Below are 13,857 nucleotides of genomic sequence, written 5' to 3' on the forward strand. Positions count from 1 at the left end.
AGCAGCTGTAGAGTATTTTATGGAAAGAGCAGAGCTACCTGTAAATCTGTGCACGACTTGAATATCATGAAATTCCTGATAATTCTTGTCAGTGAAATACTGCTATTTTGAAATGATCGAGCTATTTCAGATCTTCAGCAACGTAGGGGAATGCAAGCCAGTCCATTAACTGCTCTGTGTTTTTAATGTTCTTTACAAACAGCACAAAAATAGATGGCAATCTGCTTCATTTTTCAATACTCCTCTCTCTACCTCTTCTTTTCCCTGCCCAAAGAGGAAAAAGAAAATAAAAGAATTATCAGAGAATTGAGAACAGAGGAGAACAGCAGTATCATTTTAGGATTTTGGGGGAGTAGCAAAGTGAAGGGAAAACTAAGCTTATAAGCATTGGGAAATTCTGAGCGTGTATCCATGCCAGTGTTATGTTGAATTCCTGGAAAACTAACAGTGAACTTTGCTCTGCTGGGACTTAGTGATCATCTGCTCTAGGTGACATTAGTGACCTCAGGAGAACCTTGTGTTGATAGGAGAACCTCAGTGTGAGTGGGAAGGCTGCGCACACAGGCCCTGCGCTGGCAGCCTGCTCAGGGTGCTGAGCCTTGGCCCCATGGGCTGACAGCAATTGTGTCCACATGTATGGAAAACAGTGGCATCTAAAACCAGACACATAAGCGACAGTAAGCACTAGAAGGGTTTGAACTTTTTTATACTGCGCCCCTTGGACGATAACAGCTCACCTGTCTGGGACCTGGAGCATAGTGTTCTCTTCAAGGACAGATGCACAGAAATATGTTTCAGCTGAACAAGACTATAGCTAAATCCACTGGGTGACAGGGAAAGAGAAAGTGGTTCCTGTCTTTAGCATGAGAGTATGTGGGTTGCATCTGTAGCCTTTTTCTGTGTGAAATGACGTGAACTTAACTAAAGCTTACATGTGCACACACACATGCATGAGGTAATCTGGACAGGAATTCTGACCTTACAGGAATTTTCACTTGCTTCAGTGACCGTGGGATTTCACCTTTGGTCTTCAGATTAGTGCACGTTTTATAAACTATGTGGTGATTATAACCTTCACCTAGAATAAGAGGCCCGTGGCAAGGGTTTACTTAAGAGTTAGGGGTTTGATTCCTGCTCTCAGGCAGACTATATTGCTTGGTATGAGCTATAAATGAAAAGCCAGTCTCAGGAACTTTCAGATAAATCCATTCTGGTTTCCTGACAGACGTGGAGAAAGCAGATCACTCGAAGAAAGGCTAAGGAGAAGAAGACTGTTGGAAGTCTGTATGTAGTTATCTTAAGAACTGAAAAAAGCCCTGTGAAGCAACCAAAGAGAATCTTTACTGTCTCTGTTTGTGCAGAGTTTATCAGAGAAAAGACATTGATTATTTTTTCATGAGTTTTTAATTATTGTTTTTTAAGCCAGAGGCCACAAAATTAACAAGTCATTATTCTGTTACATAGAGAGGATATTCACTTCAACAAATTTCTAACGTGACTAGATTCCTAATGCGAGCACCTGGGATGCTTCTCTAGCCAATAGTAAGAGAAAGAAGCCCACTTTCCACTGCCTTCTGGAAAGACCTGTTTTTTTCTTTTGGCTGTACTGAGAGCAGAGAAATTAACAGGTTTGATTAGATGTTGACACCAGACAGTGTAAACATCCTGTCCAGGGATATAAAGTTGCTTCTCATGGTATTCATTTTGCAACAGTTTGCCAAATGGTATTGAAAAGTCAAGGACATAGACTGTACTGTTTATGATTTTGTATCATTTTTATTCCACAGTACACAAGTTGGAGAGTATAAAGAACAAGAAGAAAAAAATCAGCCTTAAAGCATGAATGTCTCTAACCTGTATTGATCTGTCTAACATGTAGGTTCTCTGGCTTGCACACAATGTTGAACCTGTCACATAGACTAGCCAGAGTCAGTGCAGGTATGTTTAAACTATACACAGCTTGGAGTTCATCAGATTTGCTAAGTTTCTTTTTCACGATGAAAAAAATAAACAGCCGTTACTGTGTTAAAAATATCTCCTGTTACCTTCAAATAAATCAAATAGTTCATATAGCTGACATTACTGTTTAGCATGCTTTTTATGGTATCATTTTAGGACAACAGGATTATTTGCAACTAAAAAAAGCACAAGTGAATTACACCAGTCATCCTAAATATGTGCCTTTTTTCCTTTTTTTTTAATTACATCTCACTACCAGGCATCTTGTTTATGCCTCACAGCTGAGGATCTTTCTAAAATAGCTTTTTGGGCTTATAAGTTATTTCTACTATTTGTGGTATCCTTATTCTTGTGATGTTACCGAGCTAAATATACTGTTGGAAGATGAAGAAGTTGAGGTTTGAGGTTTAAGAATTTCTTAAATAGCTTTTGAGAAACTGAAATTGCTTCCCTGTTTCTGTGCATTGGATGAAATCCTTATCCAAGGGACCAAACCACTTGATGAGTATCAGGTTCTGGTGGATCGCCATTAGGTGCTGACTCCACACTGGTTGAAGTGATTCTTCCCCTTTGTGAGTAATAAGGCAGGGTATAATTTTGTCCAGTATCAGTTGTAAGGTTTTAATAAATAACAATCTGAAGAGGCTGGAAAGCATACACCTCACCACTCCTTCACTGGTACTTGCTTCAGTTCTTGGCCCTAATATGTGTTACCGGAGATCAACCCATTCTTGGGATAATGTTCTTGATATTTGATCTTTGCAGTGAAATACTGTTTGTGGTACAGGTGGGCTTTCTAGTCTGGTCAGAAGGGACAACAGGGAAAGTGACTAGTGTGTTTAATTCTGTAGTCAAAAAGTCTCTGCGGAGAAGTCTATGAAGACATGAGGTATTTAGTCTCCTTATACTAAAGTGAAGGATATTCAAAAAAGCTAAAGGAGCACAAATTCTTGGTTTTCAGTATTGAGTTATGCTGATCTTTGTTCTTATATCTGTAAAACTCAGATTTTGATCTGAGGCTTTTAACTTAAATTTTAAGAACATAAAACTCCAGCATGTGCGTATGTGTGCTTTTTTCTTTTCTTTTTTCTTTTTCTTTTTTATTCCCTGCGAACTACGGGAAGAAAAAAAATGAAAGGGCTGAGTGAAAGTGGTGGTTCTTTTGAGGTACATCCAGCAATATTAAACACTTCCATCATCATGTTAATATTCTGAGAATTTTTGCAGAGGAGATCAGGGCCTTTTCCTAGCACGTTTCTGGACAAAAGGATGTGAGACTGACTGAAAACCAAAGCGAAAGAGTTTAAACCATATAATGTATAAGCATACTGAAGGCAGAGCTATGTGGAGCAGCTTCAAGAAAATGATGATACTGAACCTTACGTAGCCAAGTGGAAGAGATAGAAAGGAAGTCAGTAATGCCTTTGGAGATTTTATGCTGGAAGTGGAGCCAGTGTCTCTGAGGACAAAGACTTGTAGAAGGCAGGAAGAGAATGACCAGGAACAAGAAAAAGTAGGTAGTGAAGTAAGGAGAGATGAAGAATTAGCTGAGCATTGTAGCATAATAATTATTAGTTATAATTATAGTTAGTTAATTAGTGATGTAAATATACTTTAATGTTTGGGGTCTTAAGCTGACATTTAATAACAGCCTAAAGATTTTAATAGTAAATTCTAAATCCTGTTTCCATATGGATATGATATTAGTGTTGTGACAAAATGAAACGTGAAGATCCATTTTCAAAATTAAGCTCAAAACAGAAACACTGGAAGTGTTATCCTATGTGCTCAGAACTATCGAGTGCACCATGCTTGTTAGCTAAACAGCCAAATAAATATCCCGTGGGTGTATAAATGTCTATATGAAAAGCATTTACTCAATATGTTATGTATAACTGAAGCTCAAGGGAGCAAGGCCTGTGTCTGGGAACCGGATAGCACAACTTTCTGTCCCTGACCCCGTGTGTGCCCTTTCTAACAAACCAACAAAAAACTCCCTCAGAGAAATTTGGATTATCTTTTTCTTTTCTTTTTTTTTTTTTTTTTTTTCCCCAAAGCTCTGGAAGCAAAAAGGCAAAAAATATCACTTAAAACATTTTTACTTATAACAGCACTAGCTGCTCAATCAGATGAGTGCTTCACTTCTTCCTTCCAGTGTTCAGAAAGCCATCATCCCTCCAGGAAATGCAGCATTGGAACTGCACTCAAAATGTAAACACAACTATTCAACCTGAGCTAACCAGGTTTTTGAAGTGACAGTACCTATGACTTTCAACCCAGATAGAAGGACACAGTTGCAAGACAAGAAAGAGGGTGCTTGCAGGATAGGAAGTTTTAATGCAGCTGTGCTGGCTTTTTTACATGTCCTGATAATCTTAGCTGTGTTATGTGTCTGTGGTGTTCTTTGTTCCTTTGTCTTTTGATTTGAAAGTCAAGAATTGTGTCGTGTGAGAAGGTAGGAGCAATTAAATGCATTCAGATTGGAATGGAACAGGATAAGAGCTAAATGTGGTCTAATGGCACTCATCTCCCTACTCTCCTCAGGGGTTACGAAGGGAGAGGATGCTCCAATGAGCAGTTCAAAGACTGATTCCTCCTCTAGAAGATGATCCATAGCAAAACCCTTTTTCTTGAGCCAGAGCAGAGAGAAAGTACAAGATGCCCCCCTGAGATCCCTTTCATTCTGTGCTGTTCAGTGAAGATCAACCTTGTTAGACTGAAGTTAGCTTGTGTGAGCATTTCTTCACACCACACTTGCTCTGTTTGTGCTCCTGGTTCCTGTCAGCTTTAAAGAAAACCTCACTATGTCATCTAGATACTTTTGACTTTCAGTCAGCCTGCAAGAATTTCCAGCTTTGAAGATCTCTGTTATGAATGTGTATTTTAATTCCTGTAATTCAGGCACTCACTTTGGACTGGCTAGCTGGCCAATTCATGCCATGGTAGATGCATTCCTTGCAGTGGCAATGTGCTCAGTATAAGATACTGAAAAAGAGCTGCTGTGCTACAAGCAGAAGTTAAAAGGAAAACGCTAAACAAAATCAGGAAGCCTTATGGCAGATGGTACCATTGACGTCCATCCAAACCTAGCCAAAGCAGCGTGCCGGCTAAGAGCAGAGCAACCTGGAAGATCTGATGACTCAGTTTGAATAAGTAGGGAGACAGTGAGTAAGATTCCTGGCTTGTGTCCCAGGTCTATTATGAAAAGGGATCTGTATGTTAGAGAGTAGAAAACTGAGTACAGTTGGGTGGCATCATTCTCTGGCACAGCTAGTTACCAACCGTAGACTAAAATGTTAAGTGTACACATGTGAGAACTGACGCATACACAGTCTCATTGCTCTCTTCCAGTTCCTAAGTTGTGGTTCAGCCTGTTTTCCCAATAAATGAAGTTTAGGAGGATATGCACTTTGTTACTGGAGGTATAACTGGCTGGACACAACTGTGAAAGCTCAGGGTCTGATTCCTTTTCCAAGCTCAGCCAAATTTCAATTTACAGGCACTTCAGTTGTTGCAACTGCAAAGCTGAGATGTGAGCCAACTGTTCAAGAAATACCTACATCACTATTCAATAATGCTTGCAAAACAAACTTCTAAAGGAGAGAGATACAAAGAGATGTACAAAGAGAACTTCCCAGCTGCATGAAATCTTGTTTCCTTGTTGACTTACCTCCACCTCCTTCCTTCTCGACAGTTGTTGAAAAGGTCATGCTCTTTCATACCCCTCGCTCTTCCTTTTACTTCTGTATTTTCTTTTCTTTTCCGTGCATATGTTGAACCAGATTTTTTTTTTCTTTGTTAGTAAGGCATGGAAAGAAATGTCTTTCCCTTTGTCTTAAATCCAGAACTCTTGTCTGTCTCACGTGTTGACTACTTTACTTAAGTCTCCCTTCCTGTGTTGTCTCTAAGGTCCAAACCAAACCTCCTCTTTACATTTAGGTCCTGTCACCTAGTGATGTCCAAATACCTCACTCTGCTGTTCTCCGATGTCTGTCTCTTCCCTTCTTTATAAAAAAAGAGAAATCCTGACCTGAAATCTTCCCTTCATCCTGCTGCTCTTTTCTTTTCCATCTTCACCTCAAGCTTCTGGTAGAAGATTCCTTCACCTTCTCTCTGCATCTATCTGACCACTATCCTTGTTCCACTTGGCTCTATTTTGCATACCTGCCCCAGCCCTTTCTTCCTAGCACAGCCACTCAGCCTCCTGGGGTGGAAAACACTTCTAATGGAACACACAAATATTGAAGCTAACAGCATGCTTTACATCTCACAGTTTTGTTGAGTATCCTTGTGAGTGTGCAGGTTTCTCAGACTGCTTTTCAGTGGGACCTCGGCTGCTTCCAAGCAATTTGTATTGTCAGGAGGAGATGAATATATGGAGTCCTAAAGAATGTGTTACCACAGCAACTAGATATGGAGAATGCAAACAAGAAATTAAGTCCCATTGAATATTAATGAAATAAGCACGCTTCAGTACTGGGCAGCCTCAAGGCACTTGAAGAGGAAAATAAAAGTCCTGCTGAGGTTTATTTCCTGCCTCCCCAGGGAGCCAGTGTCAGGAAAGTCTCAAAGTCAGCTTCAGCTGGCACTGAGATGAGATGGCTTGGAGATGAGGTGGTGGATTTTGCGGCATGTTTGGATCTTTGCTTCATGCTCGGACTTCCATTTGATGATCATTTATAGTGTCAGCATTTACTGTGAGCTGCTTGAATGGACATCATGTTCTTTATAAAAATGTACTGATAAATATCTATATGTAAGAACCAGGTTGGGGCATTCAGCACTCATTACATGGATTGATGAGGGTAATTTTTGAGGACAATTGTCATCTTCATATTCAAGCTCAACAGTCCAGATGAATACTTTTTTTAATCACTTTTTGGCATATACAGTAATGTTAAATGGTATCAGATGGTATTTTATTCTTCCCTAGAGGAACAGGCACTGTTTCTCTTCCATTCTTAAATGTTTGATCGTGGGAGGTGCTGAGTGCTGCCATTGATAAGAGCATGTTCAAGCTCTCACTAGAAAAGTGCCAAGTCATACAATACCCCATCTGTAATGCCAGGCATTCTTTCTGGTAATATATCAGCCGAGCTCTCAGTTCTGTAGTAATTAGTTGTACATTTGTGAGCAACTGTCCATCTGATTTATAATCTCAGTAGCTACTGAAATGCAGAACATTACCCCATTTAGCCTCAGGATTGAAAGTTATGGTGCACTAAAACTGTGTTTAAAATGTAATAAAATTGACTATGTATAAACAAATTATAAGTTTATGGAACACTATAGATGATCTTAAATCAATATTTCAAAGTTAATAAATTTAAGATGATTGAGCATTGTTTAATGAACATGGATATTGTTTTAATCGCTGTCTTATTTTTATTTTTATTTTTATTTAGTAAGAAGATTAAACACTGTCCTGGAAAATAACCTGACTGTAGTGAAGAACACATAGTTGAAAAGTGAATGTAAGTATCTCATAGCATGTAGGCACCAATTATTTATTTGCAAGACATTGATATTGATGCTTTTGTAATTGTCAATCTGATTTACCTTAAAATACCACTTTAAAGTAATACTTCCCTTGTTATGAGAGTGGTGGATCTGAACATTGTACGTCTGTATTAAGTATAAAGTGATTTTGTGTTTTTAAATATGAGTCTGTAGGCAAGGTGTACCTAAATGCCATTAACTGGGCCATGTCCAAAGATATTTGCATGCTTATGAACTGCTTGAAGGAAAAATGTCAACATGAAGTTGTCACTAAATGCCCTTAGAAGAAGAAAAAAAAAAAAGGAAGGGAAAAAAAACCCACAACCTCAAAGGGGTTCTTAAGTTCTGTAACACAAGCACATTTTCCATTTCCAGAAGAATTTAGTCTAACTTGGAATAATGTATCCACTATACAGTATTTTTCTGTGTACTTGCCCCAGATATGTGAGCTGATAGTAGAAGATTGCACTGTGGATTGGCAATTCAATTTGGGATGAAATACAGCAGCTGCAAGTTCCAGGCTAAGTGCATCATTGCTCACTTGAGGTCACTTTTTCAAACCTGGAGTCAATAGTTCTCTAACAATAAGAGCTTTGGTTCATTTTCTAGACCCTTTTGAAACTGTTACTTTGCTCCATTATTTTTCTTAAAGCCACTGCTTTCACTAACTGTATTTTGTAATAATCTGAGCTCTGTAACTGTGTGTGGGCATACGTACATGTGTATTTGTGTGCAAAGCAAAGACCTGTCTCTGGAAGTCATACCCTGGGAGGCTTCTAGTGTCTCTGGTGTGCAGAGTAAGGATAGTCATAAACTTTTAGCTGCCACAGATTTGTTCCTGTTTTTTTTTTTTTTTTTTTTTTTTTGCTTTACATTTTTCCCACGATCTCACCTTCCATTTCCCAGAGCTTGCCTGATGAGTTTGGAAACAGTCAACTAAGTCTTTCCAAGTGCTGGATAAAGTACAGAATTCATGACTTAGATGTCAAACAAGATGATCTTGACTTAGATGTCTAACATGCTGAAACAGTTTTAATTTCAGGCTTTGGGTTTTTGTAAACTTTTCTTCTAAAATTCCTGACTGACCAATAGTACTGGCACAGTGTGTTGCTACAGGAACGTAGCAAAATGCCATCCGTTTTGTAGAGTTGTCTACTGATTCTGGGTTGTCTGAAGTAAAGATCCTGCAATTTGACAACAGTGTACCTCAGCTAGGAATTGGCAGACTAGCTGACTTATTTCTGTTTTTTTAAATGCTTATTCAGCAGGAGAGAGCCATTTCAGTGTAAACTGAATTCTAAACAGAACTGCTCCATGAAAATATTGTTTCATATATGGGCATATATGAAAACAAATATGTGAACTAAAGTTGATTCAGATAGTTCAGTAGTAATAGACAATGTAGATGTTGTGATTACTGCCTGGCCATGAATCCAGCAGAGGAATAAACCAATCCATGCAGAGAATTGAATATTTGCTCCTTGGTGTAAAAATAGACGTGATCTCCAGTAGATCTTATTTTTCTGGTATTTTAATTTTGTAGAAGCATAGACTGAGTTTCTAACCGAAGAACTTCTATTTGATCTGACTATTGCAACTATCAGACATGAAAATTAGAGTTTTATCCTTCTGAACTCAAATCATTTTCAAATGTCAATTGGCTGTTGAAAATGAAATCTTGAACTCGGATTTGAAGTACATTTAGCAGAATAGCTGGCAAGATGTGGGCTTTGATTACCCATAAAGCCAAAAAGTGGAATAATATTTTGGAAACAGTATCTTCCCCATTCTTTTCCAAAAAAAACTTTCCAAAAAAAGCTGAGATACTGGAGGAATCTTGAAAATGTTGTTTTGCTTTGCTTCTTCACCTGGTAAAGAGTAGAGAGAAGTTAAAAAGTGATGATTTTGTTGTTGTTTTAAGTAGTAAGGAAAGGCTGGGAAAAATGCATAATGGACTTCTGAGGGGATGATAAGCTGATAACTGTATCACATTATGCTGATAAGACATCATAATAACTTTGAGGTAATGAATGAAAGTAGAAGGAAGTGGTGCATGTTAGGCAGCTGGGAGCAGGCACCGTCAGGTAGAGCACAGGAAGGAGGATGCACAGGGTGGGGGTAGAACACCCAGCCCTCATTAGATACCAAAATTAGCTTCTTGCTGCATGTCTGAGATTCTTGGAATAAGTAATAAAGTAATATGGAGTAAGTCTTTAATGTAATATTGAGAGTGTTTTGTTCTCCATTCTCAATGGTAGTTACTATGCAAAGTATGTGCACCAGCACCAGAAATAGCCTGGTTCCAACACACTTCTGAAGGGCGAGGACCACGTTGTGTCCTGTGCTCGCACTAAGCTCTGCTTGCTGGCAGGCAGGCTCTTTCTGGAGATGCTTTTAGGCTAATTTGTTTATAAAATGGTTGCTTAAAAAGAATGACCGTCCCCCAAATGTTCACCTTCATTTTGGGATCCAGCTGGGGATTGTAAAACTAATTGTTGTTCATAAGAACTTGGCTGCTATATCATGAAAACTAAATAATTCTAGGCAGCCTTTGGATAGCATGGTAAATAAGGCATAGAGCCACGCTGGATAATGAGGAGAAAAATAAATATTGAGGAGTTACTAGTTCATTAAGTAATGTCTGTATTGTGCATGAAATGAGGCAGGGGAGCTGTGCAAAAAGCCTCTCACCGTAGGGACTATCATAAAGGGTTCACGTAAGGAACTTCTAGTAATTTCCTGCTTTTAGAGTTTGGCTTTGCTGCTAGGACATTCCTAAGTTCTTTTAAGCAGCAAAATTTGAGTCACCTCAACCAGGCTGAGCCCCAGGAATCACCTGAATGACCCCTTTGTAGATCCATGGGAAGGAAGCTACTGAAGTGCTGGGTAACAATTGTTTGGTATCTCCTGTGTGTGGTGGGCAGCAAATGGGAATGAGATGTGCATGTTGCAAAGCGATCTCATAGAAGTTTTGCTGGTGTCACCCCAAAACCCAAGTCTCTGAACAGAGTTTGAGGGAAGTACACAGGATTTACACCTATCTTCGTGGTTTTGCCTTCTGATATCTATCCCAGTACCTGTTGCCTGTGCTTTTTCTTTCTCTGTCTTTGTGTTGACTGGCTGACAGTAAAGAAATTACTGAGGATGAAGGAGAGAGGATCTCCCAGTGCTGCCACCACTCGTAGCCTGTGACACCAGGTCAGGCTGGAACCATCAGCAGCAGGAAAGCCCTGTATAATGATCTCTCTGGAGTGTGTGGAACAGCACATTTGGAGATTTATGTTTCTACTTTTCCATGTGCTATCAAGTACAGTCTTTTATTTCCCTCTAATATGGGTTTATATTCAGTGGGCTATTTAAGGCCAAATGTCACACCTTTGCTCCTAGATCTTTGTAACAAGGGCGCCCAGGGAGGATGTCCTGCCCTCATTATCAAGCACAGGGAGGCTGGGAGTAAGGCAGCTCTGGCAGCAAGCCTCTGTTCACTGTCTTTAGCAGAAACGTACACAGGTGACCCATGGAACGAAAGAAACACGTGGCTTTGGGCATGCTTCATGTCACTGGCTACAGATGAAATTGGAATACTGTTTTGCCCGTATGTTGACACTTTCCCTCTATGGAGAAATGAGGCTATGCTTTACCAGTAATTGCAGTGCTTGAATACCTGCAGTGTGTTGTGAACTTCTCATATGTGTCCTTGTGACCTGTGCTGTAGGAAATACCAGTAGGTGAGCTATAAAGGAGGTGTTCGTTACGGGGAGTTCCCCTTCTCCTGTTGTTCAGGAACATTTGAGCTCAGGCTGTGGGTCTGGCTGTGAGACCCATAATAAAACAGATTCCTGCAACAAAATGCAGACAACTTCTCACGCCTCTGATTCTCCAAAATTATCTCCCAGGGAATATGTAGAAAAACAAACAGTAGATTCTTTACTATTTTAGGAGAGGGATGGAAACAAGTTCAACTCCAAAATACTAGCTTTTTTTTTTTTTAAGTGCAAAATGACCCTTGCTTAGTTAATACTTGGCAAAGCACTTTAAAGACACCTTTAAAGTGTCTTTTTTAAGAGCACCGTGTGTCAGTATTAGCTAATTCTTGTGACGTATCTGTCAGGTAAGTAAAAATTATGTCAATTTCTAGCCCAGGAAGTTGAAATAATGTCCAACATCATTTCATGTTTTCACAGTTGTTGCCTACTTAATTTACCCACATAACTAGTCCAGTTCTCAGAGGTTCTGCATATTCTTGTAGTTATCCTAAATTATAGTTGGGGCCCCTTAATATTCACACTTCTGAATCTGAATGCGCATATTTTGGTATCGACACGTGGATCTGGAAGCTGAACCCGAGAGATGTGTTTTTTCCATACTTGATCACCCCTAGAAATTCTGGAGCTGGATACTGCATGTTGCCAGGTTGCTTAGGCCCCTGCACTGCTCAGAGCTCTGGGCTTAAGGCAAGAGGTTGTACAGTTCTCAGTGGAACTGCAAAACACTTGAGGTACAGAGGGGTTTGGGATGGTCAGTCTAATGAATTTATTTTTGGAGGAGTGTTTAGAGAGCAAGAGGGTTCTCAAAGTGCAAATAAAATTTGCATGTGATGGCATTAAGGTTTTTGTGTCCCGCTGCTGCTTCCGTTAGGATTGCAGGTTACCTTGTTATTTCTGCCATGGCTCTTTCTCCTTTTGTTCCAGCCTCAGCTGAATGGTATAACTGGGCTGGAGGACAAATTTTTGCCATGGTGTTCAGCAGCAACCGAAAGGGAGAGGGGACTGGGAACAACTGCTGTGTCCTCTTTCAGTATGCAGCACTTGTTTCCAAGTGTTTCAGTTGGATTGGAGCTGGCTTTCCACTGCCTTGTGTTGTCCCTCCAAACATTTTTTGTAACCTGCTTGCTCCACTCAGTGCATTAATGCCAGGCCCTGCTTACAACACAGAATTCAGCAGACAGGGTTACTTTGTTCTTGTCTGTTCTCACTCTTTTGTGAGCAGGTAGGAGCAAAACAAAAGCTTTAGGTGGGGTGTTTGGCACTTAGGGTGGGAGAAGCTTGGGCTACAAAAAAAGGGCTGATGGCACAGCCTGGAGCAGGACTGCATGACTGAACTGGTGGCCGGCGTTGTCCTACTTTTGCATTCAGAGGGCTTCTTTGCTCTCTTGCCCTGCTCAGAGTAAGTGCTGCTGCTAATAACAAAGCCAGAGGAGGAGCGAAGGATTAAAACCAGAAAATGATGACTCACCCTCCCAGACCCCTCCCCATTTTCAGTCCCCAATAAACCACTTTACCTCACCAAAGCCCTGGTGGCTTTTCATTTATAAATAACCTTGTGTTTGAAATGTTAAAATGTGTAGGCAGGGATTAAAGGGATATGTGATGCTCCAGCATTAAAACAGCGCAGACCTCTTCAAGGGAATTGTGAAGGAAAATTAAAACATAGTTATTTTTGGCAAGGACTGCTGCATCCTGTGGAGATCAAGAGAAAGCACAAAGCAGTTTACCCAGTCCTAGAAGCAGAGCAGACAAGCTGGGTGTGCTGAAATAGGGCATCACATCAGTTCTTTGTGCTGCTGAAGCTGACTGTGAAGTTGTGGGGTTATCTCAGTTCCAGGGGAATGCATGGAGGAGAGTGACAGAGAAATATCTATTGAAGGTACCTAAACTGTACTTCCTTTCCTTCCTGTAAATCTTGACGAGTGCATCTGCATCGCTACCATCCACACTGTAACATCTCAGAATTAACTGCCTGAGAGGTGCGCTGCCTCCTGAATCACTGAACTCTGGTGAAGCACAGGACCATTAATATTGGCACCAGATTTCTTCATGTGTTCAACAACTGAAATCAAGAATTGTCCTGGTTTGGAAAACGAACACGCTGTGGTTCCGATGGTGGGAACTGTTGCAAATCTGTTGTCAGTGTTCATTCTGAAGTTTGAATGTCATTTAGTGTTACTCTCAGATGCTACATTAGCTTTGTCTCCGTAAACCTTTTGATTCCAGGCCAGTGTGAGCCCTTTCATGTGGCTGCTGGAAGTGGAGTTGGTGAAATCATCTTCTTTATCCTCTTCTTTTCAGGTTTAGGTGAGTGAGCAAGTTCTGAGGGCCCTGTTCAGCTGCTGTCCTTACTGACAACACTACTGCTGTTGTCTGGTTTCTGGCAGAGAGCAAGCACCTGAGTGCTGTGCCTGCGGTGACTGCAATTGCCAATAAATGAACAAACTTAGGACTACCCCTTCCCTTCAGACATGATTTATTTCTGGCTCCACCGATCCTAGAGAACCCAAAAGTGGGATCTGGGGTGGTCTCCCTGCCGCCCCACTCACACCAGCTGCCCTGTGGGTTTCTTCTGCTGTCAGGCTGTAGCAGCTTTCTCTGCCTCCTGAGCCCATGGCTTTGAGAAGAGCTG

General features: G+C 40.5%; 1 protein-coding gene across 1 annotated transcript in view; it reads left to right on the forward strand.

Annotated features, from left to right (window-relative positions):
* Positions 1-13,857, forward strand: part of PLXNB2 (plexin B2) — a 174,132-nt gene that overhangs the window by 51,532 nt on the left and 108,743 nt on the right. The window contains exon 2 of the mRNA XM_065743529.1: positions 7,365-7,433. Within this exon, the coding sequence (XP_065599601.1) occupies positions 7,432-7,433 (2 nt within the window). The 5' untranslated portion in view covers positions 7,365-7,431. The remainder of the gene's footprint in view (positions 1-7,364; positions 7,434-13,857) is intronic.

This window comes from Cyrtonyx montezumae, unplaced genomic scaffold (assembly GCF_038088225.1).
Source record: "Cyrtonyx montezumae isolate F1298 unplaced genomic scaffold, pur_monq_1.0 scaffold_3, whole genome shotgun sequence".
NCBI lineage: Eukaryota > Metazoa > Chordata > Aves > Galliformes > Odontophoridae > Cyrtonyx > Cyrtonyx montezumae.